Source organism: Oncorhynchus clarkii, chromosome 3 (assembly GCF_045791955.1).
Source record: "Oncorhynchus clarkii lewisi isolate Uvic-CL-2024 chromosome 3, UVic_Ocla_1.0, whole genome shotgun sequence".
Taxonomy (NCBI): Eukaryota; Metazoa; Chordata; class Actinopteri; order Salmoniformes; family Salmonidae; genus Oncorhynchus; species Oncorhynchus clarkii.
The window spans coordinates 27,091,460-27,114,269 of NC_092149.1; the positions used below are offsets into that span (position 1 = coordinate 27,091,460).

Genomic DNA, 22,810 nt, shown 5'->3' on the forward strand with positions numbered 1-22,810 from the left:
CATAATGTCAAAGCGAAAAGGTTTTAGAACGTTTTACAAATTTATTAAAAACAGATACCCTGTCTGTCTGTCTACATTATTTACATAAGTATTAAGTCCCTTTGCTATGAGACTTGAAATTTAGCTCAGGTGCATCCTGTTTCCATTTGTCATAACTGTCCTGATCAGGTCAGGTTACAGGAGACCACAATCCTACGGATTATCTCTCAACCCCAACAGAGGAGGAGAGATCTAGGGGTCTGAAGATGTGGGGGTTTTATGACCCCTCACGCCCCTGGTAAATCTCAGGCCACAGACAAATTCCTTTGTTCTGTTACTATGAAGAACCAGCCCCAGAACATTAAACATGAAATAAAGGGACTTTGGAACAATGGTTTCCGTCAGCCACAATGGTGGTCATGACGATGGATGGAATATGAAAATGTATGTCATTTTTGTTTTGTTATTAAAAGGTTAATAGATGGCGTTATTACGAAAACATTGTAACGTCAACAGTTTACCTAGTATATGTTTGATGTTTATACATTGTACGTTGTATGGAAAATGTCCAAATCAAAGAGAATGTTTTGGTAAAGATGAAATGTGAAGTTAGTTGTCTAAAATTGGATTTGAGTAAAGTCTAGACATTGCCTCTTAACTAGGTATGCCCAGAGAATTGCCCTAAAGGCGGTTACGCCCACTTCTGACCCGAGGGTATAAAACCTGTGCGTGAAGAATTTACAGAGGAGACTACGTGACCCAAGCTGCAGCCGAGGTCTAAAAAAGTCAACAAACCCAAAACAAGTTTGAAGACAAAGAAATATTTTTCTACCCAAGCTACGGATGAGTAGCTGTGTCTAAGCGGGTGAATTCAAGTCGAACCACCTAGCCTCCACCTCCCATCGAATCGTGGTATCTACACTGTTTCATTCCTACGTTGTGAGCTCTGAGCTACAGAGCGGTCTGTCCTCAGAAGAGCCCTTCCAGAACAAGGGCAAGGGAACAGACTCTTAAGCCAAAAGGACACTGAAATCGTGAGGACAACCAGAGAATTGCGCCGGAGAAGTGCGTCATTGAGCAGCCTGAACGGGCCACGTGGAGAACCCATGAAGACCTTCCCCACGTAATTACATCATTATATTCTGACTCTCTGGTCTGATGAAACCAACTCTTTGGACTGAATGCCAAGCGTCACATATGGAGGACACCTGGCACCATCCCTACGGTGAAGCATGGTGGTGGCAGCATTATGCCACCACTTCAGTGGCAGGGACTGAGAGACTAGTCAGGAAAGAGGAAAATAAGAACGGATCAAAGTACAGAGAGATCCTTGATGAAAACCTGCTCCAGAGCGTTCAGGACCTCAGACTGGGGGTGAAGGTTCACCTTCCAACAGGACAACAACCCTAAGCACACAGCCAAGACAACGCAGGAGTGGTTCCGGGACAAGTTTCTGAATGTACTTGAGGGGCCCAGCCAGAGCCCGGACATGAACCCGATCAAACATCTTTGGAAAGACCTGAAAATAGCTGTGAAGCGAAGCTCCCCATCCAACCTGACAGAGCTTGAGAGGATCTGCAGAGAAAAAAAACTCCCCGAATACAGGTGTGCCAAGTTTGTAGCGTCATACCCAAGAATACTCAAGGCTGTAATCACTGCCAAAGGTAATGCAACAAAGTACTGAGTAAAGGGTCTGAATAGTTATGTAAATATGATATTATTATTTTTTTTATACATTTGCACACACAAAAAATACTGCTGTTTTTGTTTTGTCATTATGGGGTATTGTGTGTAGACTGAGGGGGGAGAAAACAATTGAATCAATTTTAGAATAAGGCTGTAACGTAACAAAATGTGGAAAAAGTCAAGGGGTATGAATACATTCCGAATGCACTTCATAAATATATAAGTACATTTATTAGTATTTAGTAGTGTTCTGTTCCTACTGTATACTGCAGATAAACTGAATGCCAACAGAGAGACTTCTCACAGCAGGCCTACTGCTGTACACCTGCTCCTCTATAAATGATTGGCAACCCAGCCCTTCTCCTTAATCCATCTCTCCTCTGCCTACTCTTCTCCTCCATCACCAATTCAGTCCTGCTGCCACCGTGATCCATCATTCTATTCTTTTCAGTTTACTCATCCCATCTTTACCCTTCATTTTCAGCTGCACAGTGATGGTGTTAAAATTTTAAAAAGACTTGAGCATAATTTCTCAGCCACCTTTCAAAGCTGGGCCTCTCAGGAACTCACGACAGGAGGGAAGAGGGAGAGAGAGATGGATTATTACGGAGGCGGGGAGAAGGATGGAAGTGGAGGCATTAGTCTATTTATTCAGCACATTCCAATTAAGTATTGTGTTGTTATTCACTGTCCTCTCTAAGGACTGTAAAGGACTGCGGTTACAAACTTTCCACCGGTGTATATTTGACCTCTAGAAAGATGTTCATACCACATCAGTTCTGCATTTCTGCTGCAGTTTCTGTCTGTGTAAATAGATCATAAGGTCTACCACTTCTCTCCATCACACAGACAAATCATAGGTAACAGGGATTTCCAGGTGAACAAAATGGACAGCAGACATTGATCAAATCAATTACAGGGAGACGCCTCCAGAATAGGAGCAGAGAAAATGTCAAACTACATTAATCACACAGCACCGAATGTTCTGTAAACACCAGGAGGCTTGTAGGAAGTCACAACATCAGATGCTACAGAATCACAGTGTCACAGAAACACTATCAGGGTGTCCTCGAATCCAGTCGGGAGTCAAATTTTACACAACATTCAACACTTGGCAGACATTTGACACAGGTCAAAGGTAAGATCATCAGTACATAGTTACATCAGATGATGATAAACAGCCACCAAACTGCTTCATTAAATATGGTACTTAAACACTCATGGTTAACTTTTTCCATTTCTCTCATGTTTATTACATATCAACCCATATCTATAGTAACTCAAATACAGGAAAATAATTGATCAAATAATTACAGCCCTACTCATATTTTAAATCAGTAGGGCTCTGTAAATGTGAATCAAACAAGCACCAACGCGTGCATATGCAAGTGTAAGTAAAGTGGAACTTTATAAAAAAAGACTATGCTTTCTCTTTGGGCATAAGAAAATCGTATCCCGCTCGACACAGCCTTTAAATTATTCAGAGCTTGCGCTCTTCGGAGCCCTAACAGAGTATTAATTTGGTTAACCGGCACATGTTCAGATAAACATCTCGTTGCTACATATTCACGCTTGCCTTCCATGGCTGCACGCATGTAAGAGAAGCTTTGAAATATAAAGCCTTCCTATAATCTTCACAGCAGAAATTTGACAAGACGTGCCAACACTTCAAAGACCAGAGCGTTTCAGCTAAACATTCCTCAGCATAGGCTATCAACACTGGAATAGTATCAGCTTTCAGAAGAGAACACAGACACACAGCTATTTTCCAAGAGAATTAACTGATTTAATCTCCCCAGTTAAGCAGGGCAATTAATCTTGGTGAAAAGGGAGTGAGATGGGGTGAAAAGGGCCTTTTCAATGGGAGGTCATTGATTTACAGTCAGATAGTAAACATGCATCTCTGCAGTCACGCTTCGCAAGCCTTGGCCTTAATTGTGTCCCGATTGAGACGGTTCCTTTTGCTGTGAGACACAAACAAATTGTGACTGGCCTAGATATGTCAGAGACCCACAGAGTTAATCTTGGAGAAGTCGTTATACCGCACATGACTCAGGGAGAGCTCGTCTTCATCATGCTTCATGGCCTGATGCTACAACAACCTAGAAGCTGTAGATCAATCAGGTCAGTCTGAATGTTCTCTGAGGCAAAGTGAAGGACAACCGTGTTCCGGCGTGGACATGGGGATGCAAGCCACTTGTTCCAGGTGGTTGCTTAGCCATTGTTTAACTTCAGTGTTCTAGTCCACGTCTAATGTGCTGAAGAACCACTTGTAATGAACAGCTGCCTCTTGGATTCCTCAGCAACACTCATACAATGTTCCATGGCTGCAGGCTTGGACAGCAAGCGTTGACACCCAGGGGCGGACGGCACGAAATGCCATTTTTAGCCCAGAGGGCCTGTCGAACTTGGGATTTTAGAGCAAAATGATAATTATTTGGCTAACAATGGGGAAAGAAATGGGCTGGTGTGGGGGCCTCGAGAAAATAAATGGGCCGGCGAGTTAGAAATGATAGGGCTAATTACAGGTCCCAGTCTGCCCCTGTCGACAGCCACACACACAAAAGTTAGCCAACCAGAACAATAGCCACATGCACAGCTCACACACAGCTGTATTGAGTCATTGTCAAGCTGAGCTGCCATTATTAAAACAGCTCCAGTCCTGCTTGCTGAAGCAGTGATGTAACCAGGGCTGACCAGCATCAACATGCACCACAGGATAGGCTGGCGTCCCACCTCCCAGGAGGCCAGAGCATGGCTCCAGCACACGGCCATGACCTTGTCTCTGCTCCCCTTCTCCATCCTTCCCATCCTAGCCCCCATGACCTTCACCCGCTCAGTGCTATAAGCCTGCCAAAACCTCTCTCCACAGGAGAGAAAGAGACAGGTCACAGATGGTCTCTTGACTTTTCAGGATTACAAAATGACACTAACCGTCTTAATCCAATCTCCATACCCTCAGGGATATACTGGCTGTTCTATAATACATGGGTTTATAACTGAGTTACTGGGGTGGTAAAGGAGACTGTCTGGCACAAGGTTCCCTATTCTACCACAACCAGTATCTTTCTAGGGAAAGACATGACAACATTCTTCTTGCACTGCAAGAATGCATGTTGTAATTGTAATAAAATGCAATATTTACAGTATGACCATATAAATTCCTACAAACTCTCTCCCAGTCCTTTTGCTTTATCCCGGACACTATGGTGACAGGTTGACGTATTAGAGCCCCCAGCCTCTGACAAAGATGTGCAGGGACCTATAGAGTCTCCTTTGTAGCTGTGATCCATCTGCCCTTGACTCAGAGCCAGAGAACAATCCCATACATCAGCTAGAGACAGCTCTCTCCCCCAGTCTGAATCTATTCCAGCTGTACCAAATCCAACCAATCTACTGGATGATCTCCTCCAGGCCTGAAGGATTTTCATTGCTTTCCTCCCCCAGCCAGACACCACTAAGCCCCACATCTGTTCAATCTATGGCCATCACGGTCAGTTCATAACTAATCTCACAGACATATCCACAGTCGGTCTCCTCTGTTCTGGACCTCAGGCATCTCCCCTCCTCTCTCTCATTATCCGTCTCTCCTTTGTTCTTCCCACCTCCAGACACACTGCGGTTAGATGACTGAGGCAGGCAGGGGGTGAGACGATCTCGACTGTGCACTTCAGTTCAGCTACGTGGTAATCACTGTCGGTAACGGGCCGTGCAGGAGCGAGAGAGAGGGAGGGGGCGAGATAGAGGGGGGAGGTAAACTGTGCCCAAACCACCAGCCACAACACATCACCATTCTCCTCCTCTCTATTGTTCCACCTTTCCCCCCACTAGCTGTACCTACTCCCCAGACAAGATGGGGCAGCTGAGGGGGAAGGGCAATAGGACTTCAATGTTTAATGCTAACCAGGGATGGGGTCAATTCTGTTTCAATTCCAGTTAATTAAGAAAGTAAACCAAATTCCAATCCCAATTCCAAATTATGACTGGTCTACTTTTGTCAAGTCACACTCTTCAAACCTGAGGTGAACGAGAAGGAAACTAAACATATTTCATGAGGTATAAGAAAAGCACTTTTCATCATTTTACACTACTGGTGACTGCAGCAATCGAGGCTGATTCAGCACTTTAAAAATGGGAGCTGTCAAAGAAAGTGCAGGGTGCCCAAACGACCCCTCAGGAAACATACAGTGCAGGGTGCCCAAACGACCCCTCAGGAAACATACAGTGCAGGGTGCCCAAACGACCCCTCAGGAAACATACAGTGCAGGGTGCCCAAACGACCCCTCAGGAAACATACAGTGCAGGGTGCCCAAACGACGGCAAGCCGTCTCTGATCCACTTACAAGGGCAGTCAGCCATTAACTTGTGACACGTACTACCTCAGGATATACAAGTCTTCTCAACATCTAAGGTAAGTAACCATCTATTGTTTTGTTACGTAAAAGCCTGAGTTATGGTGTGTGTGTGTGTGTGTGTGTGTGTGTGTGTGTGTGTGTGTGTGTGTGTGTGTGTGTGTGTGTGTGTGTGTGTGTGTGTGTGTGTATCTAGACCAAAGTCAAGGGCATTTTTCCACAGCGCTGCCACTCCCCGTGTACCTTATCATTAGCCTTCTAAAGCAAATGATAATGTATTGCTCATGTAGGCTACTTCAACAAACCAGAGAGATAGAGAATTTCCACCCCTCTGGGCAAACAATGATTCAAGTTCAAAGTTGTGTACATGCTCACCCACTGACGGAGAATGGAAAGATGGAGGTGGAGATACGTTGCAATAGGAGAGGAGGAAGACAGAGGAGGATAGAGTATAGAGGAATAGGAAGATAGGGAAAGAGAGGAAGAGTGTTTATGTTGCATAATTGATTCAGGACTGCCGTGTTAGGATGGGTTCTGCTCCAGTCACCACTGTGAGGTTGATTAACTCAACCATGTCAGAGAGGCAGCCATTTACCGCACCTTTGATCCATTTCAACCTCAACCGCTTTGTAATGCTCCCAACCACACCATCGACCTATGAGACCTGTGTGTGTGTGTGTGTGTGTGTGTGACCAGTGCCCTAGAATCGCCCTTTGCAGTCAGGTCCCACTGACTTCTTGTTGCAGAGCTCAGCATTGTATGACAGACAAGCGAGTCCTGCACTTGTTCATAATTAAGATGCCTGCCAACTTAATGTGGAAATAAGAGCCACAGAGTTGTTTTTTAAAGTTTCAGTCTCAATCCCTCGAGTATGTGCCAAACTCTTATTGAATTCCTGAACAACACATCATGGCTTCATACCATTGCTTTCAGTGAAATAACTGGGCCAGTAGATGCAGGGGTGCAACTTTGGTTTTAGGAATGAGGGGGACATAACCCGGGCATCTGAAGCTCATTTTATGCATTTCTACTAGTGCTGTCACCGACAAAAATGTAATCTTGGTCAACCAAGAGTAGTCTTTTCTTTTATTGGTTGAAATTTTCAAACGTGTATTTTTCTATATATAGACACACCCTAAGTGATTTAATAAAATCAACTATATGTACTGAACTTGTCTGATGCTTTAGGCAGGCTGTTTGATTAAATAACTAAGACACACAAATGATTCAAGAGAGAGCCAGAGATCAAGATAGCCAGAAGAAAGAATAAAAAAAATCCCGCTGCTCCCGCTTCGCAGAATTACGCTTCTGAAGTTGCCGGCAATAGGCTACACCAGCAACCTTTTCTATTTGAATGGCCAATTTATCTTACCACTTCTACCAGTCTGCATGCTAGTTCTGATTTTTATATGCACATTTTCATGGTACAGTTTAATTAAATTTATAAGTCTTTGTTTCTCAAAATAATCTGTGGTTAATTTACATTCTATCTAAATGAAAATTATGAAAATCTAAAAGTAACTTTTATTGCATTGCTGACTATGTAAAAATAGCGTACATAAAGCCAACACATAAAAACATTGCAGCCTGCAGGTAGAAAATATCCTGATATAAAATAAATATCCTATGAATCACATTGGCTACGCATGGCCTGTCTGCAATGAACTTGAAACATTGCATCAACTATGAACTGTGTCACCCAGAAACTTGTGCCTGCAAACTTGAAACATTGTATGAAATATTCTGGGCCCTCAGTTTCCCGCAGCAGTGAGCTCTGGACAGACACAGCTGTTGGCCATTTGTGAAAGTGATATGAAGTAATCAGGTATTTTATGACGTTTCCACTGGATCAGAGCTTTACATTTTTCACTTTCATGTCAAATGTTAATCGAAAGGGAGAGAGCTGGAAATATCGTTCAAATCCTTTGAGAAACTATTGTCATTCTCAATTGATTGTAAAAACAGACTTTGTTAACTTGCTGTTTGAGGTGAAGAAAAATGTTGGAGAAGCTCCACAGCTCATTATAGGAACATTTATGGGCCTAAATTTGTGTGCAAGCCAGGTAGACTAGTCCTACTTCTATATGCGTAAACAGGTGTGCATCCTTACTCAACGTTGACAGGAGCGATTAATAAATTGACAAAACTCGTAAATGGAATGAAATAAAAACTTGTTTCTCACAAGTGTAGCATAGGTCGTGAGTTCACACATCCACTCCGAAAATAAGAACAATAGATGACTGTAATAATAATATATTCAATGCATTAACAAAAACTACCGTAACCAAACAAACACTTCAGATTAGAAATAATTGGAATTAATGGTCAAATATAGGCCACTACTGGTGATAAATGTAATGGGGAATTGATAGACACAGCAAACAAGGCACACGATGAAGTAATGTAGCAATGAATACACACAAAATGGCGGGAGAGCGCGCATTCTGGAGAGCCGTGCCTTGTGCATCTGAGCCCCAATCCCCATATCCCTGGACCGTGCCATCCCAGTGGCCCCTGGATTACTCCACTGAGACCAGTGCAAATCAGACCAGTGTGCCAATGAAAAAAATAACTGCTCGACTAAAACAAATCTTGTGTTTTCAATACAGACCCTTTTTGTCATAAAGTATTCCATATAAGGCACCCAGACCTTGTGAAAGATGCACAGTAAACCCTTCATCTTGTAATAAACCACATCTAGTGATGCATAACTTGACCTTTCTGCCACCCATTGTGACATTCTGGGAGGATGACCAACCTTCCAATTAATAGCAATGCATTTCTTAGCCTCTATAAATGCTAGGTTACATAGTTTCTTCAGATAACTGTCTCCAGTATCAACATTTCCAAGCAAATAAAAACAGCGGGAAGGGAGAATCTGTAGACATGCTGAGATAAAAGAACATACTATTTTCCTGAACTCAGCCCCAAGATCATAACATATGCAAATACGTCCCCTTTCGGATTTTACACCACCAGCAGAGGAACTACATTTCTGAGTGCAAGATATTCAGTTTTACTGGCATAGATGACGCTCTATGGATGGTCTTAAACTGCAGTCATTTATGTCTGAGATTATATGAACATGACTGGGCATTCAAACATATCGGTATCCATCATCAGTAGTGTCTCCCAGGTCTTCGTCACATTTTTTTTGGCCATGTTTTGTGTCATCAGGAAAAGCCTCTATAAACCCTTGATACAGTTTGGAAATCAACTTTAGAGGGTTGTCAGTCAGACTGCCTTAAAATTGTATACATCTTTGAAGCTTCTGGCTTGTCCAGTGTTTGCTGCACAGAGAGATAAAGTGTTGGTTTTGCAAAAGTTCACCTCAGCGCCGTCACAGACTGGTCTTCCCTATTTGACTGACCCTGCTGAGACCCCTGTCACCATCTGATCCTGCTCAGATGAATATCGGTCTTCAATCGTTTGGCCCCTGGGTTTATTGATTCAGGTCTAGTGTGATTGAGGCAAAAAATAATAGCTAAAGTTAGTGATCTAGCTAGCTAACCTTAGCCAACTTTTGGCTAGCTCTAATGGGACATCAACTGGCGAAAACTAGCCAAGTTAATTTACTTCTGTTGAAACGGGACAATAGGGCTACAAAACATTTCCATACACACTAAAGCAGTTAGATGCTGCTCCCTGACAGATAGCTAGAGGCTAAAGCTGAACTGGCTGTGGTAGCTACTAGCTAGCTAGTTCATTCTCTTCAGACGAGAATTAGCTAACGTTACATGTCAGTTACACTACTAGCTCAGCACTACAAATATTTTTTTTATTTTTAAGTCTTAAATCAAACAGCTGTTAACTTGCCAGCTACAGTGGTGAGAACAAGTATTTGACACACTGCCGATTTTGCAGGTTTTCCTACTTACAAAGCATGTAGAGGTCTGTAATTTTTATCATAGGTACACTTCAACTGTGAGAGACGGAATTTAAAACAAAAATCCAGAAAGTCACATTGTAGGATTTTTAAGTAATTAATTTGCATTTTATTGATAAAATGATATGATAAAACTGCTGGGGGACAAAAATTATATTTCAATGTGGGGGGGTTGTGCACCTGAGTAGATGTGCGAAAGGTAGACAGAGGAACTCATACAATCCAATATCCTCAAACTTAGAGTAACTTCCTTTTTCCATAAGGAAACTTAATTTGTGTTGTCAGGGGCATTAACATAAATCACAACCACAAAAAGGTGCCTTCTCATTAAGAAGCCATATACAGTGCCTTGCGAAAGTATTCGGCCCCCTTGAACTTTGCGACCTTTTGCCACATTTCAGGCTTCAAACATAAAGATATAAAACTCTATTTTTTTGTGAAGAATCAACAACAAGTGGGACACAATCATGAAGTGGAACGACATTTATTGGATATTTCAAACTTTTTTAACAAATCAAAAACTGAAAAATTGGGCGTGCAAAATTATTCAGCCCCTTTACTTTCAGTGCAGCAAACTCTCTCCAGAAGTTCAGTGAGGATCTCTGAATGATCCAATGTTGACCTAAATGACTAATGATGATAAATACAATCCACCTGTGTGTAATCAAGTCTCCGTATAAATGCACCTGCACTGTGATAGTCTCAGAGGTCCGTTAAAAGCGCAGAGAGCATCATGAAGAACAAGGAACACACCAGGCAGGTCCGAGATACTGTTGTGAAGAAGTTTAAAGACGGATTTGGATACAAAAATATTTCCCAAGCTTTAAACATCCCAAGGAGCACTGTGCAAGCGATAATATTGAAATGGAAGGAGTATCAGACCACTGCAAATCTACCAAGACCTGGCCGTCCCTCTAAACTTTCAGCTCATACAAGGAGAAGACTGATCAGAGATGCAGCCAAGAGGCCCATGATCACTCTGGATGAACTGCAGAGATCTACAGCTGAGGTGGGAGACTCTGTCCATAGGACAACAATCAGTCGTATATTGCACAAATCTGGCCTTTATGGAAGAGTGGCAAGAAGAAAGACATTTCTTAAAGATATCCATAAAAAGTGTCGGTTAAAGTTTGCCACAAGCCACCTGGGAGACACACCAAACATGTGGAAGAAGGTGCTCTGGTCAGATGAAACCAAAATTGAACTTTTTGGCAACAATGCAAAACGTTATGTTTGGCATAAAAGCAACACAGCTCATCACCCTGAACACACCATACCCACTGTCAAACATGGTGGTGGCAGCATCATGGTTTGGGCCTGCTTTTCTTCAGCAGGGACAGGGAAGATGGTTAAAATTGATGGGAAGATGGATGGAGCCAAATACAGGACCATTCTGGAAGAAAACCTGATGGAGTCTGCAAAAGACCTGAGACTGGGACGGAGATTTGTCTTCCAACAAGACAATGATCCAAAACATAAAGCAAAATTTACAATGGAATGGTTCAAAAATAAACATATCCAGGTGTTAGAATGGCCAAGTCAAAGTCCAGACCTGAATCCAATCGAGAATCTGTGGAAAGAACTGAAAACTGCTGTTCACAAATGCTCTCCATCCAACCTCACTGAGCTCGAGCTGTTTTGCAAGGAGGAATGGGAAAAAATGTCAGTCTCTCGATGTGCAAAACTGATAGAGACATACCCCAAGCGACTTACAGCTGTAATCGCAGCAAAAGGTGGCGCTACAAAGTATTAACTTAAGGGGGCTGAATAATTTTGCACGCCCAATTTTTCAGTTTTTGATTTGTTAAAAAAGTTTGAAATATCCAATAAATGTCGTTCCACTTCATGATTGTGTCCCACTTGTTGTTGATTCTTCCAAAAAAAATACAGTTTTATATCTTTATGTTTGAAGCCTGAAATGTGGCAAAAGGTCGCAAAGTTCAAGGGGGCCGAATACTTTCGCAAGGCACTGTAGAGGTTGTCTGAATGAGAGGAACACAATGCCCAAAGCAGAGCTAAGAACACCAGAGGGGACAAAGCCTTTTCACGTCTGGTTTGGTCCTGGTGATTCCTCTCTGACTGTTTCCAGCTGCAGGGCTCTATCATCCAGATGAGCAGGTGGCAGCAGCTCCCCTCTAACAATAACTATGGCTTTGCAGATTAGGGAACCAAGATCACAGCTTCACACAGAGCCCCCCCTCATTAAGCAGCCGGGGCTTTAACACTTAGTGATGTCATTGTTGTTAGAGCCATCACTCATTGTTACCGTGTATTGAGGGGCAATTAGACAAATGAGGGCAAAACCCTGCAGGCCATTCACTTGTCAAAGCAAGTCAAGCTAGGTAAATAGGTAACACTTCATTTAATAGTCCAGCCCATTTGGTGTTCAATGTGATTTTTGCTGAGCATTTAGAAATGATGTGTAGTCAACCTGGTATCAAATAGTATGTGCTGGTTTTAATGAATCCCAAATAAACTAGGCAAATAGAATGCAAACTAGGCAAATAGAATGCAAACTAGGCAAATAGAATGCAAACTAGGCAAATAGAATGCAAACTAGGCAAATAGAATGCAAACTAGGCAAATAAAGCATTTCCGATAAATAAAAGATTTTGGACTGTTTCTACGGGTCAATTTGAGCCGAGACCCCCGGCCCGTAGTCCCCCTGTTCACCCAGTGGTGTCCCACCTGTCTGGCCACTCTCCGGGCCTCCCAGTAGGGTTTGGATTCCTCCACCGCCTTCCCAATCTTCTTGACCAGCTCATCCAGCTTCACCGTGGCCTCAACCAGCACCGAGCGGAACTTCTGCCTGGCATCCTGGAGAGGAAACAGGGAGAAAAGGTTAACTAGGACTGTAGCGAACTTCCAATCCTTTGCTTGCTATGAATGTTCACAAAGGTCATAGAAGACTCAACAGTCATCTCAATGTTTAGGCGATGACATCATTACGTCCTTGTTCTTAACCGTTTAACCAACCGGAGTTAACACTTGACAGCAAATATTAAGTTAGCCGCAGCAGGATTTCACAAAACCAGAGTATTCATTCAGACTCTTAAGGTAATTCAATTCATTTTGACGTACGAGTCGGGGCTCTCCCTCCTTCGATTATAAGAATTGAAAAGGCCAGTGTCCTAAAAGTGCATTAGTCTTTGATCAAGTTAACAGGGGCAGCTATGTCAATGTAACCTCCAGACAGAAGCACAGGTAATTAACAACTAAATGGCCATATGGAAATGATCATAGGAAATAGCCTTTTATGCAACACACCATCAGCTACTGTTAATGTTTATTCATCGGTCATGGTGGTCAGATGTAAAAGCCCCAGCTAAGCAGGCTGATGAAGCCAATAACAGGCCTCCATTCAATCATATCAAACCTCATCTAATCCCAAACATTAATTTGCCTTGAAACCATTTTAGATAAGGCAGAGGAGATTTTTCTGAGAACAAGCAAGTGGGGTCAAGTGTGACGTACAGGAGGAGACATGATGGTGGACAGAAAACAAAAACAAGCATGAAAACAGATTCCTGGAGATGTCAGTTTGGAAAAAATATATTGGACTTATGCAATAAGTTTATTGGATTGTTTTCAATTCTTTGAAAGGTTCAATCTGACCATGGGATTTTATGTAAAGAGACAATAAATAAATCTGCACCAGTGTTCTGGACCAAGATATCCTTCCTGTTACCGGTTCAAATCTGATGGATGGAAGGCCAATTGTGAGAACAGGGCAGGGACACACACTTCCTGTGACATCATCAGTCATCCTGCAACAAGCTGGCATCTGAGGACACACACCATAGCCCCTGAACCCTAGCCCCTAAACCCTAGCCCATAAACCCTAGCCCCTGAACCCTAGCCCCTGAACCCTAGCCCCTGAACCCTAGCCCCTGAACCCTAGCCCCTGAACCCTAGCCCCTAAACCTAGCCTCCTTCCCATTCAGTGTGTATGCAGATCAAGGAACCAAATACAGAGATGGCTCCACCACCGCTGTTTGCCATTTGCTCAATAGAGAAAATTCAGAGGATGGGTCCCCCCTTTCTCCATCTCTCCTCATAATGCATTTCCTCCCCCACTCTAATCCATCCCTTTTTTCTGTTCTCATTTCCACCATCTCCCTCTTTTCCTCCTCTAGCTGATACAGCAGAGGTTACAGTGCAGTCTCTCTGTCCCTCACACCTCAGTGGTTACAGTACAGTCTCTCTGTCCCTCACACCTCAGAGGTTACAGTACAGTCTCTCTGTCCCTCACACCTCAGTGGTTACAGTGCAGTCTCTCTGTCCCTCACACCTCAGAGGTTATAGTACAGTCTCTCTGTCCCTCACACCTCAGAGGTTACAGTACAGTCTCTCTGTCCCTCACACCTCAGAGGTTACAGTGCAGTCTCTCTGTCCCTCACACCTCAGAGGTTACAGTACAGTCTATCTGTCTCTCACACCTCAGAGGTTACAGTACAGTCTCTCTGTCTCTCACACCTCAGAGGTTACAGTACAGTCTCTCTGTCCCTCACACCTCAGAGGTTACAGTGCAGTCTCTCTGTCCCTCACACCTCAGAGGTTACAGTGCAGTCTCTCTGTCTCTCACACCTCAGAGGTTACAGTACAGTGCAGTCTCTCTGTCCCTCACACCTCAGAGGTTACAGTACAGTCTCTCTGTCTCTCACACCTCAGAGGTTACAGTGCAGTCTCTCTGTCTCTCACACTTCAGAGGTTACAGTACAGTGCAGTCTCTCTGTCCCTCACACCTCAGAGGTTACAGTACAGTCTCTCACACCTCAGAGGTTACAGTACAGTCTCTCTGTCTCTCACACCTCAGAGGTTACAGTACAGTCTCTCTGTCTCTCACACCTCAGAGGTTACAGTACAGTCTCTCTGTCCCTCACACCTCAGAGGTTACAGTGCAGTCTCTCTGTCCCTCACACCTCAGAGGTTACAGTGCAGTCTCTCTGTCTCTCACACCTCAGAGGTTACAGTACAGTCTCTCTGTCCCTCACACCTCAGAGGTTACAGTGCAGTCTCTCTGTCCCTCACACCTCAGAGGTTACAGTACAGTCTCTCTGTCCCTCACACCTCAGAGGTTACAGTACAGTCTCTCTGTCCCTCACACCTCAAAGGTTACAGTGCAGTCTCTCTGTCCCTCACACCTCAGAGGTTACAGTGCAGTCTCTCTGTCTCTCACACCTCAGAGGTTACAGTGCAGTCTCTCTGTCTCTCACACTTCAGAGGTTACAGTACAGTGCAGTCTCTCTGTCCCTCACACCTCAGAGGTTACAGTACAGTCTCTCTGTCTCTCACACCTCAGAGGTTACAGTGCAGTCTCTCTGTCTCTCACACTTCAGAGGTTACAGTACAGTGCAGTCTCTCTGTCCCTCACACCTCAGAGGTTACAGTACAGTCTCTCACACCTCAGATGTTACAGTACAGTGCAGTCTCTGTCTCTCACACCTCAGAGGTTACAGTGCAGTCTCTCTGTCCCTCACACCTCAGAGGTTACAGTGCAGTCTCTCTGTCTCTCACACCTCAGAGGTTACAGTACAGTCTCTCACACCTCAGATGTTACAGTACAGTGCAGTCTCTGTCTCTCACACCTCAGAGGTTACAGTGCAGTCTCTCTGTCCCTCACACCTCAGAGGTTACAGTGCAGTCTCTCTGTCTCTCACACCTCAGAGGTTACAGTACAGTCTCTCTGTCTCTCACACCTCAGAGGTTACAGTACAGTGCAGTCTCTCTGTCCCTCACACCTCAGACGTTACAGTGCAGCCTCTCTGTCCCTCACACCTCAGAGGTTACAGTACAGTGCAGTCTCTCTGTCCCTCACACCTCAGAGGTTACAGTGCAGTCTCTCTCTCTCACACCTCAGAGGTTACAGTGCAGTCTCTCTGTCTCTCACACCTCAGAGGTTACAGTACAGTGCAGTCTCTCTGTCCCTCACACCTCAGAGGTTACAGTACAGTCTCTCTGTCTCTCACACCTCAGAGGTTACAGTGCAGTCTCTCTGTCTCTCACACTTCAGAGGTTACAGTACAGTGCAGTCTCTCTGTCCCTCACACCTCAGAGGTTACAGTACAGTCTCTCACACCTCAGATGTTACAGTACAGTGCAGTCTCTGTCTCTCACACCTCAGAGGTTACAGTACAGTCTCTCTGTCTCTCACACCTCAGAGGTTACAGTAGAGTGCAGCCTCTCTGTCCCTCACACCTCAGACGTTACAGTGCAGTCTCTCCGTCCCTCACACCTCAGAGGTTACAGTGCAGTCTCTCTGTCTCTCACACCTCAGAGGTTACAGTACAGTCTCTCTGTCTCTCACACCTCAGAGGTTACAGTACAGTGCAGTCTCTCTGTCCCTCACACCTCAGACGTTACAGTGCAGTCTCTCTGTCCCTCACACCTCAGAGGTTACAGTACAGTGCAGTCTCTCTGTCCCTCACACCTCAGAGGTTACAGTGCAGTCTCTCTCTCTCACACCTCAGGGTCGAGCAGAGCTTTGCTTTTGTGACGCATTTCATCTCCTCTGTCACAGCCTCCTCATACACTGAACACCATGTCAAACACACAGTCGTAAACCTACAAATATCTGAATTCAATCCAAACCATTTGTATTGCCCTTTACCCAGATACATATTTTTCCACTTGGATGGTGATACTGATATTAATGAAAGGCCTCTGAATTCAACAAAATATTCTCAGATGTTATGGAACTCTAGTCATTGTTCTGCTTTTCCCCTTGTCAACAAAAGCAGTCACACGTGCTCCTTAACATGATCAATACAAACCCTACAGCCAATAGTCCATTACCAGGGCATGATGACAGGCCTACATCCACTGGGCTCTGCTGCTGGCGATCCTCATCACTCCATCAACCCCAGAAGCTCTGCCAAATCTGCACTGAGCAGTAGTTAACATTTCTTCCTTTCATATGTTGTGATTTTTTTAGGGGGGGCTGCGGCACCCTCAGCACCCCTACTTCCCTCGGGTATGTACTTGAGAAATGGTGAATCAGTACATCTGTGTGTTATCCCCTTTGAAGTCAAATGCATTAAAAAAGTTGGACATTATTCCTTGCTCTCTCAGAAAAGAAACATACTGGATATTATCTTGTTTGTGTTTTCGTGTGTTTTTTAAAAATCTGTTATTTTGAGACATTAATTTCGTTTACAGATCGGAGGAGCCATTGGTAAGGACTCAAGTCCATGTCAAATAGACACGCTTCACCGAAGCACCGATTGGTGCACCGTTTACTCCAACGGCAGACAGCTTTGCATTGAGACCACATCAAACTGGGTCTACACAAACAGATTTGACCATGATCCGCTGACTCAACAACAACACCACAATGGGGGTATATCTGAACTCGAAAAACAACTAAGCATTCGACAAGAACTCATTGAACCTCAAGATCAATGGAAACATTGTACAAGTTCTTTAAGCTTTATGCTGATCAAGGCGGTGAGGATCCAGTAACATTAGAAATGACAGGTATTTTATAGACTGAATGCCTTTGACCCAAACGGATGTCCTAAAGAGACGTTCTACTGTAATACAGGTCCAAAACGGTATATGACTGACAGAGCTGTGTGCTACTATTTTACTGACATTTAACAGCATCCAAAGATCATCATTCTGCAACATAAACCACCTCAATGACCAGAACGAATCATCTTTCATATACAGAGGTCAATGTCTAATGGTCGAAAGGAATTCTTTGATAGGGGGTCACCTTGTAATTGTTAATCAGTGTCAGCCATGTGGTGCACTTTGGAGGGAAAATGTATGTTAAACTTGAAAGTGTGTGTGTGTACGGTCTTACCTCCAGTTGTGTCTCACATCTGTTGATGTCATCTGTGGACTGGTTGAGTTTCTCCAGTTCTCCCTGTAAGAAAGAGAGCATAGGACAATATTGAGCAACACCAAGAGAAAGGAATGTACAGTATCTGGGAAGTCTGCAACATCTGGAATGTGTTACACTAGGCTGAAATACTAGACTGGACAATAGAAGTTAGCCAGAGTGATGGTTTGAACGAACACAAGAATCAGCTACTATCTTGATTTATGGATATATTAAATGCACATAGCTTTTATGTTATTTTTCAACCAATGAATAGCCTAATACACAGCAGAGGGTATATTCAGATGAACATGCTATTTGAGTGTCAGGCCTTTACTCCCACAGGCCTTTACTCCCATGCATTCCATTAAATCAAAAACAAGTTTGGCTAAAACATAGACAATCATAAACATAACCAGTAGGCCTACATCGCAACTAAGTCAGGTACAATACTGACCTTTTGTTCAAGGTAGACAGACACTCTTGATAAATCAATACATTCAAAACTCTTACATTTTTTTAATTTTATTTTTTAAAATCAGATAAGACTTTCTGCCAGGGATAATACATACTCTTAAGATGTGCACTGAATAGTGGATGTATCAAATGCAGTTAAATGAATGAATTAGTTAGTCTCAATTGAAACAAAGAGCAATTGTTATTATAACGTACCTGAATTCTAGGGTCCACCTCCTCTTCTTCGTATTCCGAATCTTCGTCAGACCTATTTTCCTTCTCCAAATGGTCCATTCTGGATGATCACGCAGACTGACTGTGTGCTGTCGGAGCGAACAAAGCCAATTTCCAAGAGACGCTCTAACCGCGTGACAGGAGTTTCACGAACACGCCCAATCACACTGCAACGTTAGCGATGATAAAAACGACGTTTGAAATATTTATATCTATATCAAAGCGCTATACAGGTCATTGAACGACAAAAGAGTGATAATCGTCTTGTATGTCAATTGACATAGCAGCACTCTGTCTGCGTCCAATACCGAGCCACTGAGGAAGTGATGATGAAATGACTTTTATCTACAGCGTAACGTTACGCCCCTTCTGCTGTCCAAACCGATGCATTTATGTACCATCAGAGACGACTTACTGTGTGGTAAAACAGTTATAACATGCTGAATATACAATTTGGGAAACTCAATACCTTTTTATAAATGTATTTAATATATATTTCTTCCCAAAATAGAATGTTACAGATTTCAGATAATAATGAATGAAATTGGTATTTAATGAATACCCTTAGATATTCATTGCCCCTACATTCCACATAGACCAGTTAGCCATACCCAACCAGATACCCTCTTTGTATTAGCCAACTCCAAAATACCATATACTCTCTTCATCCTATATTCTATATTATACTCACCAATCATGTTAGACAGGACTCATCTGGGATGTTGTACATCTGAGTGGAACTGTCCCCTTTCTTCATGGACATGTTTGACCTACATCTTTTTAATTCTCACTTTCTCTCAATCTAAGGTAATGGAATGCCCAGTATGTCAATGTAATGTGTAGCTGGTAATGTTATAAAGAGTTTGTGAAGTGATAGAGGCTTTGAATGACACCTATCAGTGCAATTGCTTGACATTAGAACATAAGGCGTGGTTATCATTCAACTACCATTAGAATGCTGGATTTCCAGTTATTTTACTGCAGTGCACTATGATGACAGGACAGACCTATCAATGTTATTGAGCCCATACAATCTAATCTTCCATTAGGTTCACGTCTTGTTATCTGTGTTTGTCCCATCCTGATTCAGACACCATGTGACCCAGATATACTTAATATGGTTGGATAGGCAAATAGCACCCATTCACATCATCAGTGAAGGACCCTTATCCTGACACAGTTCTGCTCAACAGCCCATTTTGTTCATTAACCTCAGAATATAAGAGGTCCTTATCAGTGCTGCTGTGCGTGATTAGACAGCCGTGGATAGTAAGGTGAGCTACAGTACGTAAGTACAGGGTACTCAGACACGGACATGCCTTTAGGGCTGTTCCCATAGCTAGGACAGGAGGATAGCATCTCTGCAGTGTGGGACTACATCCAGGTATTACACCCTCTTTTTCTCCCACACATACAAACACACACTTCTTGGACCTGTATTCACACAGGTACAGTCAACACAAACACACACCACTTGGACCTGTATTCACACAGGTACAGTCAACACAAACACACACCACTTGGACCTGTATTCACACAGGTACAGTCAACAGACACACACACCTCTTGGACCTGTATTCACACAGGTACAGTCAACAGACACACACACCTCTTGGACCTGTATTCACACAGGTACAGTCAACACAAACACACACCTCTTGGACCTGTATTCACACAGGTACAGTCAACACAAACACACACCACTTGGACCTGTATTCACACAGGTACAGTCAACACAAACACACACCTATTGGACCTGTATTCACACAGGTACAGTCAACAGAAACACACACCTCTTGGACCTGTATTCACACAGGTACAGTCAACACAAACACACACCTCTTGGACCTGTATTCACACAGGTACAGTCAACACAAACACACACCACTTGGACCTGTATTCACACAGGTACAGTCAACACAAACCACTTGGACCTGTATTCACACAGGTACAGTCAACACAAACACACACCACTTGGACCTGTATTCACATAGGTACAGTCAACACAAACACACACCTCTTGAACCTGTATTCACACAGGTACAGTCAACACAAACACACACCTCTTGGACCTGTATTCACACAGGTACAGTCAACACAAACACACACCTCTTGGACCTGTATTCACACAGGTACAGTCAACACAAACACACACCTCTTGGACCTGTATTCACACAGATACAGTCAACACAAACACAGGTGCTTACTTGCTCCTTCTTTCGCTCTCTCTTTTTCTCTCCCTCTGTCATACCCACATCCAGACACCCTTGTTTTCATTCCCCATGCCCATCAGAGGGGAAAAGAGAGAAGCAGAGGATGGCTGGCAAGCAGACGGGCAGATTGAAGGGGGGTGATTGTTTTGACAGTTATGTAACTCAGACTGTCTGGCTGCTCACCTTAAAGCCATCGGACAGAGCAGCTAGAGCGGGCCTGTTAGAACTCCAGTTCACCGACAGTGTTAACAACGAGACACGACGACGGGAGGAAGCAGATCAACCAGTCAGGAAAACCTCAATGACTTTTCCCACAGCGCTCCAATCTGATTGGGTCGTGTCCCGTTTGGAAAGCCGTCTTGGAATACATCCGCTACCCATTCACCGACAGAGAATAACATGCCTCATTTAGGAGGATCACATATATTGTATACAGCCCAGTAGGATGGCAGTGATCAGGCGGGGAGTGGGAGTATGCAGTATATCAAGAACCAATGTGAAATCAGGATTGTGTTTCTCCAATACTTATCTAAACCATATGCCCCAAAATGCCACATGTAGGACTGTGAACATACACTGCTCAAAAAAATAAAGCGAACACTTAAACAACACAATGTAACTCCAAGTCAATCACACTTCTGGGAAATCAAACTGTCCACTTAGGAAGCAACACTGATTGACAATACATTTCACATGCTGTTCTCCAAATGGAATAGACAACGGGTGGAAATTATAGGCAATTAGTAAGACCCCCAATAAAGGAGTGGTTCTGCAGGTGGTAACCACAGACCACTTCTCAGTTCCTATGCTACCTGGCTGATGTTTTGGTCACTTTTGAATGCTGGTGGTGCTTTCACTCTAGTGGTAGCATGAGACGGAGTCTACAACCCACACAAGTGGCTCAGGTAGTGCAGCTCATTCAGGATGGCACATCAATGCAAGATGTGGCAAGAAGGTTTGCTGTGTCTGTCAGCATAGTGTCCAGAGCATGGAGGCGCTACCAGGAGACAGGCCAGTACATCAGGAGACGTGGAGGAGGCCGTAGGAGGGCAACAACCCAGCAGCAGGACCGCTACCTTTACCTTTGTGCAAGGAGGAGCAGGAGGGGCACTGCCAGAGCCCTGCAAAATGACCTCCAGCAGGCCACAAATGTGCATGTGTCTGCTCAAACGGTCAGAAACAGACTCCATGAGGGTGGTATGAGGGCCCGATGTCCACAGGGGGGGGGGTTGTGCTTACAGCCCAACACCGTGCAGGATGTTTGGCATTTGCCAGAGAACACCAAGATTGGCAAATTCGCCACTGGCACCCTGTGCTCTTCACAGATGAAGGCAGGTTCACACTGAGCACATGTGACAGACGTGACAGAGTCTGGAGACGCTGTGGAGAACGTTCTGCTGCCTGCAACATCCTCCAGCATGACCGGTTTGGCGGTGGGTCAGTCATGGTGTGGGGTGGCATTTCTTTGGGGGGCCGCACAGCCCTCCATGTGCTCACCAGAGGTAGCCTGACTGCCATTAGGTACCAAGATGAGATCCTCAGACCCCTTGTGAGACCATATGCTGGTGCGGTTGGCCCTGGGTTCCTCCTAATTCAAGACAATGCTAGACCTCATGCGGCTGGAGTGTGTCAGCAGTTCCTGCAAGAGGAAGGCATTGATGCTATGGACTGGCCCGCCCGTTCCCCAGACCTGAATCCAATTGAGCACATCTGGGACATCATGTCTCGCTCCATCCACCAACGCCACGTTGCACCACAGACTGTCCAGGAGTTGGCGGATGTTTTAGTCCAGGTCTGGGAGGAGATCCCTCCGGAGACCATCCGCCACCTCATCAGGAGCATGCCCAGGCGTTGTAGGGAGGTCATACAGGCACGTGGAGGCCACACACACTACTGAGCCTCATTTTCACTTGTTTTAAGGACATTACATCAAAGTTGGATCAGCCTGTAGTGTGGTTTTCCACTTTAATTTTGAGTGTGACTCCAAATCCAGACCTCCATGGGTTGATAAATTTGATTTCCATTGATCATTTTTGTGTGATTTTGTTGTCAGCACATTCAACTATGTAAAGAAAAAAGTATTTAATAAGAATATTTCATTCATTCAGATCTAGGATGTGATATTTTAGTGTTCCCTTTATTTTTTTGAGCAGTGTATATATATATATATTTTAAACTT

At 43.9% G+C, this 22,810-nt stretch overlaps 1 protein-coding gene across 1 annotated transcript in view; it reads right to left on the bottom strand.

Annotated features, from left to right (window-relative positions):
• The window catches only part of LOC139392082 (SH3 domain-binding protein 5-like), a 32,071-nt gene extending 13,338 nt beyond the window's left edge, over positions 1 to 18,733 (bottom strand). The window contains exons 1-3 of the mRNA XM_071139795.1: positions 18,401 to 18,733; positions 17,711 to 17,773; positions 12,592 to 12,720 (exon numbers count right to left, since the gene is read on the bottom strand). Coding sequence (XP_070995896.1) covers positions 12,592 to 12,720; positions 17,711 to 17,773; positions 18,401 to 18,478 — 270 coding nt within the window. The 5' untranslated portion in view covers positions 18,479 to 18,733. The remainder of the gene's footprint in view (positions 1 to 12,591; positions 12,721 to 17,710; positions 17,774 to 18,400) is intronic.
• Between the last annotated feature and the right edge of the window lie 4,077 nt (positions 18,734 to 22,810).